Source organism: Lepidochelys kempii, chromosome 25 (assembly GCF_965140265.1).
Source record: "Lepidochelys kempii isolate rLepKem1 chromosome 25, rLepKem1.hap2, whole genome shotgun sequence".
NCBI classification, from domain to species: Eukaryota; Metazoa; Chordata; order Testudines; family Cheloniidae; genus Lepidochelys; species Lepidochelys kempii.
In genome coordinates this window covers 2,404,747-2,419,117 of record NC_133280.1, presented here as the reverse complement: position 1 = coordinate 2,419,117, position 14,371 = coordinate 2,404,747, and the positions used below count along the sequence as shown (strand labels likewise).

At 40.9% G+C, this 14,371-nt stretch overlaps 1 protein-coding gene across 1 annotated transcript in view; it reads right to left on the bottom strand.

Annotated features, from left to right (window-relative positions):
• ELAVL1 (ELAV like RNA binding protein 1) overlaps window positions 1-14,371 on the bottom strand; it is a 112,557-nt gene that overhangs the window by 57,041 nt on the left and 41,145 nt on the right. The window contains exon 2 of the mRNA XM_073324407.1: window positions 213-396. Within this exon, the coding sequence (XP_073180508.1) occupies window positions 213-384 (172 nt within the window). The 5' untranslated portion in view covers window positions 385-396. The remainder of the gene's footprint in view (window positions 1-212; window positions 397-14,371) is intronic.

Genomic DNA, 14,371 nt, shown 5'->3' with positions numbered 1-14,371 from the left:
GATGAATTTAGCCCCTTCATTTCTGAAATGTCTTGGACTTTATAATACTTTATTTCTTAATCTTAACATTGCATTAAATCTAGTTGTGTTCATTGCTGGTAACTGCAGACAATATACACAGATATTCAAAATATCTACTTGAATTGCATTTAGTCAAGGGTTTGAGCAAGCAGTCTACCAAAAAGCAAAAATTTGTATAGACTAGATTATACCTGCAACTTTGTCCCGAATAAGTTTAGCAGATTCAACTTCGCCAATACTGCTAAATAGACTCCGTAACTCATCCTGCGTCATGTTTTGAGGGAGGTAGTTCACGATTAAATTTGTTCTACCAATATCATCCCTGCAATCTTCAGCCATGTGATCTTCATAACCATTAGACATTTTATAAAATATCTGCAAAGAGAAAAAAAAAGTCACAAATAAGGTCTAAATCTTCATTTTAAAATAAATTGAACTTTCTCTGCCTGTATTCAATTGAAAGCTTCAAGTAACTATTTCAAAACTATATATTATCTTTAGTTCTTAAAGGAAAACTCCAGTATTTTTCAAAAAATTCCAGACTACTTCATTCTGTCAAGCTAACAAACCTGAACCACTGAAAAGAACCCCAGATGTTCACTTCAATAAATTGGGGGGGAAACAGGAGTGAAAATATATTTTAGGTACATTACAATGTTTTTCCAAATCACATACACAAAACTACGTTAAAAAAGTTATTATAATGCATATGAGCAAGGGGCTGAACACAGATTGCAGGAGTGACAGCTTCACCCAATGTAACAGGAAATCTGTGGCAGAGACTGAAACAGAAGCTAGTTCTCTTGGGTTCCAGTGAAGTGTCTTAACTTCAAGTTATTTTCTTACAAACCTCTGCCTTATACACTGTCCAGCCTTTATACAGAATGAAGCATGGGTGTTGTAGAAATGACAGCATGTGATCACATGAAGACTAATAATTCATAATACATACACAAGAGGCAAATTACATAAGATTGCATAAGAACCTTAATTCTGGCATTTCCTAGTTTCGGGCTTGACTTTGAAGCTCAAGCATGCTTTTAACAGAAGTGGTTTTTTTATTATATTTTTTTAAGTTTAAAAAAAACCTGAAAAAATGCAAAAGTTTCATGTGAAGTCATACTGACCTCCTCACCCAACTTAACACATCAGAAGGACTTGAATCCAGAACTTTTAAATCCACGACAGAGATGTACTTACCTGAGCTAAATGAATAACTGGTCACAATATCAGGCTGTTACCCACTGTGTGGGCCAGCTACCAAAAGAGCAGGGATTTACACAACTATCTGGGAATATTGAGAATTAGGATTGCCAGGTTCTATTCCTGGCTCAGGAGGGAAATGGGGCCTAGAGGTTATAGAAAGCCCAGACACACACACAGGCCTGGCACATTCATTCTCAGAAACAAAGTAGTTAGATGGCTGAGACTTGGTCTGCAACATTAGAGACAAGAGTCCTTGTGGCACCTTAGAAACTAAAATTTATTTGGGTATAAGCGTTCATGGGACATAACCCACTTAGTTGTTTTTACTGATACAGACTAACACAGCTACCCTTCTGAAATTAGAGACTAGATTATTTTCCCAGCTGTTTGAAATGATCTTGTGCAACTCTCAGAGGGGGGAGATTATACTTCCCTGCGTTCTAAACTAGGTGTTACTGAGTTACAAGGCCACATACACAGGCTGTGAAGTGCACAGAATTAGTGGAAGAATGGGGACTAGAACTCAGAATCCCAGCTCTCAGCCTAGCACTCCTTCCCCTATGCCAAAAGGGCTGCAACAGCTCCTACTGAACAGGGTGATGCCTAAGCAGATGGTTATTTAAAAACAAGGGGCATAAAGAATACTCTTAAGTGATGGAGGTCCCTACTGTACACAACTAAGAATTGGTGCACTGGCATAACTTTACGTCTGGCCAATTACAATATTTTCAAAAGAAAATCTATGTCCATGAGCACACTCATACGGTTATTAAATCTTCGCTGTAGAAATTAAATTCCAACTTCAACTTACCAAATCACTCCCATCACCAGTTATATAAAGCAGAACCAGTCCCTTTTGGTCACTATATATTAGCACTCTTTTTTATTGCATCCTACACACACATTTTGTAACAAGTTACATCAAAAAAAAGTTCCTGATTACACAAGGAACCCATCAGCATACAAGATTAATTTAACCCAGAGTACGGTACTATGTTAAACTGGAGTTCTAGATGGAAATATGTACCACCACCACCAATTTTCAGGACCCTACACTTTGGACAGCAAACAGATGCAAAATTTTCCACCCCTGTAGTCCTGCCAGGCTCCATATAAACTTATGAAACTACTGTACCTACAGACCTTCAACATTCAAAATTTGTGTTACGGTTGTCACCATGGAATCAGAGTACCTTGATTCAATACATTGATGTATAAATAAGGTACGCAAACACCCACCCTGCAAGTGATATCATGCGCTTCACACTAGATTTTTCTAATACCTTCCTTCCTTCGCAGTATAACACCCTCATGCCAGCCACTGGAAGTGTTGAAGCCATTTTAACCTTTTAGCCAGTGATCTTATTTCTTTTAACTTCAGAAATACTAAACTCCATACACTCTCCTAGTTTGGCTACCCATAGGCTTTGCATTCTTCAGTCTGAAGAGAAAGGTATACCACGATCGAATGCCTAGAAGTTGAAGCTAGACAAATTCAGACTGCAAATAAAGTGCACATTTTTACCAGAGCAATTAAACATTGGAATAATTTATGAAAGGTCATGGTGGATTCTCTATCAGTGATCATTTTCACATCAAAATTAGATGTTCATCTACAATCTCTCTTCTAGGAATTACTTTGGGAAGTTCTATGGCCTCTGTTATACAGGTCAGACTAGATCCAATGGTGCCTCTTGGCCTTGGAATCCACTGAAAGAGTTCCACAACAAGCCTATGTTTCATTTACCCTTGTAGTTCGGATTCAAATCTCTATTACCGCAACACTGAAGGTCAATTCTCAGGATGAATGAAAATTTTCACTCACTTTTTAAAAAGTTCAAGTACTATGGTTAAAATATTTTTTTTAAATACACATATAAAATAAATGAGATATCACATTTTGTCTTAAAATTTCTATACGACACAACGTGGGTGAGGTAGTATCTTTTATTGGACCAACTTCTGTTGGTGAGAGAGACAAGCTTTCGAGCTTACACAGAGTTCTTCCTCAGGCCTGGAAAACGTACAGAGTGTCACAGCTAAATACAAGATGCAACAGATTGTTTAGCATAAGTAGCTGCATTTTGATCCATTGAAATACATGTAACAAAAATGATTAGGGGTATTAACAGCTGCCATATGAGGAGAGATTAATCAGACTGGGACTTTTCAGCTTCGAGAAGAGATGACTAAGGGGGGGGATATGATTGAGGTCTATAAAATCATGACCAGCGTGGAGAAAGTAAATAAGGAAGTATTATTTACTCTGTCTCATAACATAGGAACTAGGTGTCACCAAACAAAATTCAAAAGCAGCAGGTTTAAAACATACAAAAAGGAAGTATTTTTTCACACAATGCACAGCCTTGCCAGAGGATGCTATGAAGGCCAAGACTATAATAGGATTCAAAAAAGAACTAGGTAAATTCATGGAGGATAGGTCCATCAATGGCTATTAGCCAGGATGGATAGGGATGGTGTCCATAGCCTCCGTTTGCCCGAAGCTGGGAATGGGTGACAGAGCTTGGATCACTTGATGACTACCTGTTCTGTTCATTCCCTCTGGTGCACCTGGCATTGGCCACTGTCGGAAGACAGGATACTGGGCTAGATGGACCTTTGGTCTGACCCGGTATGGCCATTCTTATGTTCTTATGATCACTCAAGGTGAAGTGGCCTGTGAACACTCCTCCAGTCACAGGAGGGAAAGGAAGGGTGGGGCGGGGGGAAGAAGGCAGCTAGGAAAGGTGGTTAGCAGGTTACAGATTCTTGTAAGCAGCCATAAAACCAGTGTCTTTATTCAGCCTTATTATTTATTTATTTATTTCCCACAGTATTCTTGTCAGCAAGTTAAGGAAGTATGGGCTGGATGAATGCACTACAAGGTGGGTAGAAAGCTGGCTAGATTGTCGGGCTCAACAGGTAGTGATCAATGGCTCCATATCTAGTTGGCAGCCGGTATCAAGTGGAGTACCCCAAGGGTCGGTCCTGGGGCCGGTTTTGTTCAATATCTTCATAAATGATCTGGAGGATGGTGTGGATTGCACTCTCAGCAAATTTGCAGATGATACTAAACTGGGAGGAGTGGTAGATACGCTGGAGGGGAGGGATAGGATACAGAAGGACCTAGACAAATTGGAGGATTGGGCCAAAAGAAATCTGATGAGGTTTAATAAGGATAAGTGCAGGGTCCTGCACTTAGGACGGAAGAACCCAATGCACAGCTACAGACTAGGGACTGAATGGCTAGGCAGCAGTTCTGCGGAAAAGGACCTAGGGGTGACAGTGGACGAGAAGCTGGATATGAGTCAGCAGTGTGCCCTTGTTGCCAAGAAGGCCAATGGCATTTTGGGATGTATAAGTAGGGGCATAGCGTGCAGATCGAGGGACGTGATCGTTCCCCTCTATTCGACATTGGTGAGGCCTCATCTGGAGTACTGTGTCCAGTTTTGGGCCCCACACTTCAAGAAGGATGTGGATAAATTGGAGAGAGTCCAGCGAAGGGCAACAAAAATGATTAGGGGACTGGAACACATGAGTTATGAGGAGAGGCTGAGGGAGCTGGGATTGTTTAGCCTGCAGAAGAGAAGAATGAGGGGGGATTTGATAGCTGCTTTCAACTACCTGAAAGGGGGTTCCAAAGAGGATGGCTCTAGACTGTTCTCAATGGTAGCAGATGACAGAACGAGGAGTAATGGTCTCAAGTTGCAGTGGGGAAGGTTTAGATTGGATATTAGGAAAAACTTTCACTAAGAGGGTGGTGAAACACTGGAATGCGTTACCTAGGGAGGTGGTAGAATCTCCTTCCTTAGAGGTTTTTAAGGTCAGGCTTGACAAAGCCCTGGCTGGGATGATTTAACTGGGAATTGGTCCTGCTTTGAGCAGGGGGTTGGACTAGATGACCTTCTGGGGTCCCTTCCAACCCTGATATTCTATGATTCTAAGAAAAGGAGTACTTGTGGCACCTTAGAGACTAATCAATTTATTTGAGCATAAGCTTTCGTGAGCTAAGCTGTAGCTCACGAAAGCTTATGCTCAAATAAATTGGTTAGTCTCTAAGGTGCCACAAGTACTCCTTTTCTTTAGGCTGAATAGAGACTAACATGGCTGCTACTTTGAAACTTGTCACTTAGGTACAGTCTCTACATCTGTATTCCAGATGTAGCTACCTATCGCCACGGTTCTTTAATAATAATAAAAAACCTCCTTTCAGAGTAACAGCCGTGTTAGTCTGTATTCGGACTGCAGGACAGTGGGGTGGGAGGAGGTATTGTTTCATATTCTCTGTGTATATATAAAGTCTGCTGCAGTTTCCACGATATGCATCTGATGAAGTGAGCTGTAGCTCACGAAAGCTTATGCTCTAATAAATTGGTTAGTCTCTAAGGTGCCACAAGTACTCCTTTTCTTTTTGAAAAAACCTCCTTGAATTCAAACAATGGAGGATCACACACATACACCGTACGTACGAAGTCACGCTGTGCAGATGATGCAATTTTGTAGAAAAAATGGTATCATTCATGCTGTCTGGGATCCTGGGAGAAAAATTAAATAAAATGGGGCTGTGCTGGCAAAGAGTTTGAGAACCCCTGAAGTCTGGGAAATTTTGAAGACTTACAATCCTGTTAACTTCTCTAAAAAGAAAAGGAGTACTTGTGGCACCTTAGAGACTAACAAATGTATTTGACCATAAGCTTTCATGAGCTTATGCACAAATACATTTGTTAGTTTAAGGTGCCACAAGTCCTCCTTTTCTTTTTGCGAATACAGACTAACACGGTTGCTACTCTGAAATCTATTCAGCCTGTAATTTTTGGTGCCTAGAAGAGTTATGGATTCAATTAAATTCTTTCACAGTGAGGACACCACTCATATTACCACATCCCCATTGACACTCATAAGAAAAAAGAATTGACTTGACACCACAGAGCAGACAAAACCACACCCTTGATCATTACATTGATTACATCATGAAAGAAATTGACTGAAATCCTTAAAAAACATCTCATACACCAGGATCTCGCCACCTTTGAGAGGACAGCTATATGGTCCCTGAAGTCTAATCTGGTGATTAGATTATCTAACCACATAGTGATCAAACAATCTGACAAAAGGAATGCCATCATAGTCCTCAACTATGGGGACTACATTAACAAGCTCTCCAAAACCCACATACTATAAAGCAGGGCTTTGGAGCAGAGCCCACAGAGCAGCTCCGGAGCTATGGAGCTGCAGGTTTTTGCCTGGAGCTGGAGCAGAGCACAGCTCCAAAGCCCTGCTATAAAGAACTCAAAGCAGAGTCCATGCTGCAATTCACCCAGGAATTTAAGGACCTCAAATCCTTCCTGAACAACTCCAAGACAAACTCTATAAACTCATCCTCCCAAGGGCCTACCCCAGGGACCTTGTACATGCTTCCCAAGATACATAAACAAGGGAACCCAGGCAGACCCATCATACCTGTCCACAGCACTCTTACTGAAGGAAAATCAGGACTCATAGAAACCATCCTGAAACCACTCATCACAAAAAGGACCAGCTTCCTCCAGGACACAAGTGACTTCCTCCACAAACTCCACAACATTAACAACTTTCCCTCAGAACACCATCCTTGCCACCAAGGATGTCACTTTTCTATACACCAACATTCCCCACAATGACAGGATACCTGCCTGCCTCAAATATTTCCAATAGACAACATGCAGCTATCCACCCCAAACACATCGCCAAACTCATCTATTTCATCCTCATTGTTGTTGAATGTAAAATGGTTATCAAACATTTTGTCCAAACCATGGGAACAGTTCTCGATACTAGGATGACTCCACAATATACCAGCCTCTTCATGGCCAACCTTGAAGAACAATTTCTGGACAAATGCACTACAAAACCAATTATATACCTGAGATACATAAATATTTTCGTCCACCATCCATCCATCCGTCTCTCTCTAGGACACTTCCACAGGATTATCAACTTCCTGACCACCACAATCGCCTTCAATAATGGAATCCTACAGACAACTATGTATTACAAACTCGTGGATCACCACGCCTACCTTCATAGATCCAGTAACTACCCCAAACATACCAAGAAATCTGTTCTGTACAGCAAGGCACTCTGATACCACAGAATATGCTCAGAGGATGAAGTCCTGGACGTGACAGGTTCGGTCACAGAGACCCCCTTGAGGCTGTCACCGACGTGCTGGAATTACCTCTAAGCCCATTAAGCTTGGGACTCCAGAACCCTGCTTTGTTGAGACAGACATGCCAACCTGCTGCAACACAGACCCAGGTCTGAACCACACAACCAAAGCTGCAGGCTTTAACTGAAAGCCACTCAGCAGGTTACCTATCTCCAACACCCAGTTCCCAATGGGATCCAAACCCCCAAGTAAATCCATTTTACTCTGTTTAAAGCTTATACAGGGTAAACTCATGAATTGTCCATCCTCTATAACACTAATAGATATGCACAGCTATTTGCTCCCCCAGATATTAATCACTTACTCTGAGCTTGTTAATAAGCAAAAGTGATTTAGTATAAAAAATAGGATTTAAGTGGCTTCACATAATAACAGACAGAACAAAGTAAGTTACCAAGCAAAATAAAACAAAAACACACAAAAGTCTAAGTCTAATACATTTAAGAAACTGAATACAGGTAAATCTCACCCTCAGAGATGTTCCAATAAGCTTCTTTCACAGACTAGACTCCTCCTTAGTCTGGGCCCAATCCTTTCCCCCAGTGCAGTCCTTGTTAGCTCCAGCTCAGGTGGTAACTAGGGGATCTCTCTTGTTCTGTTCCACCCCCTTTTAGATCTTTGGCACAAGGCGGGAATCCTTTGTCTCTCTCTGGATTCCCACCCTTCCTTCTAAATGGAAAAGCACTGGGTTTAAGATGAATTCTAGTATCATGTGACATGTTCACATGTGAGACTTCGTTACCCACTGGCTGGCACACAGTTATATAGGAAGGCTTACAAGTAAACAGAGCCATTTACAACCACCTGTCCTAGTTAATAGGAGCCATCAAGATGCCAGGCCACCATTAATGGCCCACACTTTGCATAGTTACAATAGGACTTCAGAGTAATACTTCAAATTTCTGGCTTCGGATACAAGAACGATACATTCATAAAAATGGGATGAACACACTCAATAGATAAGCTTTGTAATGATACCTTACAAGAGACTTTTGCATAAAGCGTATTCCAGTTACATTATATTTACACTCATAAGCATATTTCCATAAAATCATACGGAGTGCAACATCACACTGGATACATACCTTAAAAAGGCACTTAAAACTGCCTTCACCACACAAAGGACACTCCACCAGAGAGTAGACTGAATCATAGAACAGGCCACCCAAATACCCCAAGAGAACCTGCATTAAGATGGAAATAAAACCCACTCCAACTGCACACCCCTAGTTGTCACCTACCACCCCACACTGAAACCTATATGGGGTAACAAACAACTATAACCTATACTTAATGGGGACTTCATCCCCCCCCGACCAATCTGTCCTGAACTCCATCTTCTCGCCTTCAACCAACCCTCAAACCTCTCCAAGCTCATCATCGGAAGTAAGCTCCCCATAGACCAGGATAGACCAACTCAAAGGAGCACCAGACCCTGCCAGAACAATACATGCAACCTGCAGACATATCTTCATTGCTACAATGATTAACAAATCTCTAAGGTGCTCAGGCACCAGAACAACATGTACAGTATACCTACGCTGATTTAGTAAGTTATAGGGACAACAAAATTGGAGGATTCAAATGATTAAATGGGAAAAATTAGCACATTTGATATTAATGCTCAAGTGTCCACCACCAAAGCACAAAGAGAACTTTCATCCATCAGCAGCAAAAGCCAATAAGGAAAAGTCTTGTCAAACCCTTTTGACAGGAAAACGCTTTATAGTAAGTGGCAAAAATCTTTGTTAAAACAGAGTTAGAGTTGTCTGGTGATGTCTCATGCCCTTGCAGAATGTTGAGTTCAGAAAAACTCAAACTTCTGAAAATCAGGAAGTACAGAAAAAAGCCCACACATTTTAGTTTTCCCCCTGAAGCTGGCAATAATAGCTACTGGGAATTATCTAGATGCATTCCAAACGCATTCATTGTGCCAGGTGTAGCTTCACTGAATGGGGGGGAAAGTAAGTTGGAGCAGCTTGGAAGAGCTGTGATTGTGATACGAGATCTGGGGCTGAGCCCCCATTGTGCGTGATCGAAGGAAAGAAGTGCATGTGTACCTTGAGGTTTCAGTCTCCATTATGCCAGTATAGGATTGTGTAGGTTGTGTCAATAGCAGGGCACCCTTACTAAGGGTACTGTCAGTAGTGAGGTGGGATATGAGAACAGGCTGTGGATTTATTGATGGGCGGGAGAAAGTATTAGGGTTAGGCTCTATCTTATGTACAAGTGTAAAGAGGCGATGAAAGGATAGTATTCTGTTGGGGGAGTAGACTCGGTGTTTGAGCATACAGCAAGCACAGGTAGCTACTCTCCATTACAGTGAAAAGGCAGCATGGGAGTGTGCATGTTGTGGGTGTATTGGGGCAACACCCAAAGGGCAGAATTCAGGTTATGTGGGCATTTACCTTAACGCTGCTTCCTGGCTTTCAGAGCTTTGAATTTTACAACTTTAATAATACGAGGAAATTAAATGGGAAAAGCCTTTATTAATGAAGAGTTAAACAGAAAAAAAAAGTGTGTTGGTAGGAGCTAGTGGTCATTTCTAGACAGCTGGAGTTCTCACCTTTGGTTTGCAGTTGATATGCTACTGGTCTATGTCCCAAAACCTTAGATGACTTAGTAACTTTAAGCATGCGTGAGAAGACTGGTGTGTCTCTCCTTCACCCCCTGCCTCACCATTCCCCCCAGTATGTAGCCCCCCCAATTGCCACACTTTCAGCTCCCCATCAAGCCAGTAGTTGGCAATACAATCCATTCATATGTAAGAAGTTGCTTCTTACTGACCCCAGCCCTAAGCGGCTGGACACACATATCACAAGGCAGCGGCTTACTGGAAGGCTGCATGCTACCTTGGTTAGGTAGCCTAAGCTGCACCTCTCACTTCCACTTCTTACCTTCAGCTGAGACTCCTGCCCCTGCTGCAGTCAGGCTTCCCCAGCCATACCCCAGATCCACCCAGTCTGCCACTCCTCCAAAAAGAGCCTCTCCCACACACTCTGGCGGCCCCCCACCATTACCTCCAGCCCCGGTAGCATCACACCTCCCACCCCAGATCCTCGTCACATGGAGGGACACAAAAAGAAGCTCAGACACCCCTAGAGGAGCAAGGTCCTCCAGGTCCCAGAACACACAAGCAGACAAGGAGAGGGGCTCAGTCCCTCACAGAAATGTAGGGCTCCCCCAAATCCCAGCATACACACGAAAGGGCTCTCAGCCTTGTGACCCTAAGCACCCTGGATTCACCCCCTACATGCTACTGCAATGATATCTGTACAAACGATGCCTTGTAAGGTGTTAGTTTTCAAATGATAACATTGGTGATTAATATCATTAAAAATGTACATATTGACACTATGAGTAATTATGAATACTCAATTATATTATGCTTTGAAGTCTGTATTTGGACAAAGTAGAAACAGGTCTGCCCAGGTCTTGAATACAAATGAACCAGGGAGACCAGTGACAATGGAATTGCAATTTATATATACAGTAAACAAAACCATCAAAGCTCACAAGGTGGTTGGGGAGTTAGCATGCCTGGATCATAAAGAATTACGTATTCACTTGTCTAACCGGCCTGGTCCTCAGGCAGACAATGAAGGTATGTTTACATAAAAGGTAAACAAAGCCATCTAGCTAACAGGAAGAGGTGACAAATCAACTAGCTATGGCAGTTGTTCTCAACTGGGGGTACATCAACTCATCTAGATATTTAGAACAGGCTACATAAAAAAGCACTCGTGAAGTCTGTACAAATTAAAATTTCATACACACAATGACTTGTTTATACTGCTCTATATCCTATCCACTGAAATTACAGTACAATATTTATATTCCAATTGATTTATTTTATAATTATATGGTCAAAACGAGAAAGCAAGCAATTTTTCAGTAATCGTGTGCTGTGACACTTTTGTATTTTTAGAACTGATTTTGTAAGCAAATAGTTTAAGTTAGGTGAAATGGGGTATGCAAGAGAAACCAGACTCCTGAAAAGGTACAGTAGTCTGAAAAAGTTGAGAGCCATTGACCTATGGGGGATGGAGAGTGCACGCCCAGGAAGCCTCCCTGCTTCTTGAAGCATGGTCAATGAACTTTAAGAGATATGCTTTTCAACGATTCACCGCACTATAAAAAAGAGAGGCAGTCAACCCCTAAGTTACCTTTCATCTTAAGATGCCAAGGGAAAATCCTTTCTTATCCTTTTTCCTCCTCCTCATACCTCATCCCTCACAGCAGAGCCAAACCCCTTTTCCCTATTACCACCTACTCTTGCACCCCTAATCACCTTTGCCCTCTCAAAGAACATTCACATGTGCAAGTTACTGTCTTTTCAAAAATAGTTTCAGTGCCTTCTGAATATTTTGCTGTACTCAGATTACATTTTTCTGAAACAAGAAAAATTAAAAGAAAACTTTATAGATGAACTTTAGCAATATGCCTCCCAACCTTTTCCAGATTTTTGCCCCAGGTGAAACTTGAACTGAATGACTGACTCAGTGGGTAGGTTAAGAGGACTACTGCAGCAGTTCCCAAACTGGAGGTCAGTCACATTTTGCTCCAAACGCAGCGATCTCATGGTCACAATGGAGGATCACACACACATACACTGTACATACGAAGTCACGCTGTGCAGATGATGCAATTTTGTAGAAAAAATGGTATCATTCATGCTGTCTGGGATCCTGGGAGAAAAATTAAATAAAATGGGGCTGTGCTGGCAAAGAGTTTGGGAACCCCTGAAGTCTGGGAAATTTTGAAGACTTGCAATCCTGTTAACTTCTCTAAAAAGAAAAGGAGTACTTGTGGCACCTTAGAGACTAACAAATGTATTTGACCATAAGCTTTCATGAGCTTATGCTCAAATACATTTGTTAGTCCAAGGTGCCACAAGTCCTCCTTTTCTTTTTGCGAATACAGACTAATCACGGCTGTTACTCTGAAATCTGTTAACTTCTCTGTGCATGTTCAGTGCAATCTATTAGGAGTGAGACTAAGTACATGAGGCAGATGACAAGCTTAACAGGAGAAGAAAAAATTTTTCCAAACATTTTAATTTGATTTTCCCTAGAGGGCTGGTGGGTGCCATGCACTCTGCTGGGGTAACCTTTGAGCAGTAGAAGCTCTGGTGTGATAATCTGGTTTCATCTCTATCCAAGAGCAACAAATGTGCTAGAATCTCTCAACTTGGAAAAAAAAAGGGGGGGGGGAGGAGAGGAGGAAGGAGGGCTGTATCTCAGAAACCCCTTGGTCAAATAGCTCCAAACTGGCTCACTAACTGAACCCCCACTGCCATGAGGCACACCAAATTCAAGGCAATTGGAGTAACCATGTAGATTTTAAAGCACTCAGAAGAGTTGAGCTTTAAACAGAAACTTGGTCTTAACCTTAACAGTTCAACCCAAGAAATGCTGCGTGCCAGAAGATTGGAAAAAGGGAACCCTTCGGAGCGTACGTTGCTATCCACTGAATTCTACCTCCTGTGTATTGTTATACACATCTGTTGGCACTGAAGGAGTTGTCTTTAAAGAACACCACACAGAAACTGGAGAATTGGTGCCCTCATTGCGCAAAAACCATAAAGAAAGACTTGATCCCTTCCTTTAAGGGTTTAAAGCTAGATTAAGACAAGAAACAAGTGAAAGTAAAAACACAATAGGAGGGAATGGGAGAAAATCAGATTACACAGTCACAACAGTCAATGTACACAATTGGATTCTATAAGCTTTTTGCTAAACCTCTATTTTTTTCCCCATTTTTTTTTTGAAGATGTGGTTTAAGAATTTAATTGCATATGAATATCAGACACTAATATTTTCACTTTTAAGTTATTACACAAAACTGTTTTGTATTCCACAGTTAAACACACCTAAGATATTTACATAATTTGACGCTTGGGAGTTAAGTTTGTATTGAAACAAGTTGTTCCAAATTTTTGAACTTTTTATAACTTGAAAAGTAATGTATTTGTTGAAAGCTATGTTTTGCAGGTCAGAGTTAAATTTTAAATTGGATGTCTAATGTGACATTTCACATGACTATATTTTAGAGAATAAATTAAACTTTTCCCAAATTACCCTGATGGACTGTTTCCGTATTTCAATGCTGAGTGGAGAGGAGAGTCAGGAAGCAGAATGACTCGAAGATACTGCAGCTCACTTCTCCTTTGGAGGGGTGTACATGTGCAGGTAATGGGATAAATGGACAGACTGAAGACATTTAAGAGATAAACTAGAAAGTAGGGAACTGAGTAAGAGAGAAAAATAGATAAAGTAAAGATTAATAAGGAAAGAAAGATAGAAGTACTGGTGGGCAGAGGTAAAGTACCACTAAAAATAAAACAGTGCAAGAAGAAATACACCACGTTATGAAATGTGGAATGAAGTCAAGAAGTTATAAAGCAGCAGATATGCGGTATGCTACACTTTATAAAATGTATTAATTAGAAAGCTAATCAACAATCTATGACTAAAATCCGTACACAAATAGTACACCACCAATTATATTCCTTAAAACACTGAGCACAAATATTTTTCACTTTTGGTAGCGGGCTTGTGTGTATGCAGGTTACAGTCTTTAGATCAATGATATTCAGACTGAGGTTCGCAAGTGACTCTTTAATGCGTCTCCTGTGGCTCTTTGAAGCAAATGGTATCAAAACACTGTGATTTAATTATTAACCAATCCAAGTTATTAACTAATCAGAATGCTTTTACTATGTTATTAACCAATTGTAGTTGATAAAATAATAATACTTGGGTAGTCATTTTGCTGTGAGTATATATAACTAAATATTTCCCCTCTCATACTGTTTAAATATAAATATATAGCACTATAGTCAATGAAACAATGAAGTCACACTGCTGTGGCTCATTGGGTAATTTCAAATAACTAATTTGGCTCTTAAACCACTGAGATCTGAGTATCACTGCT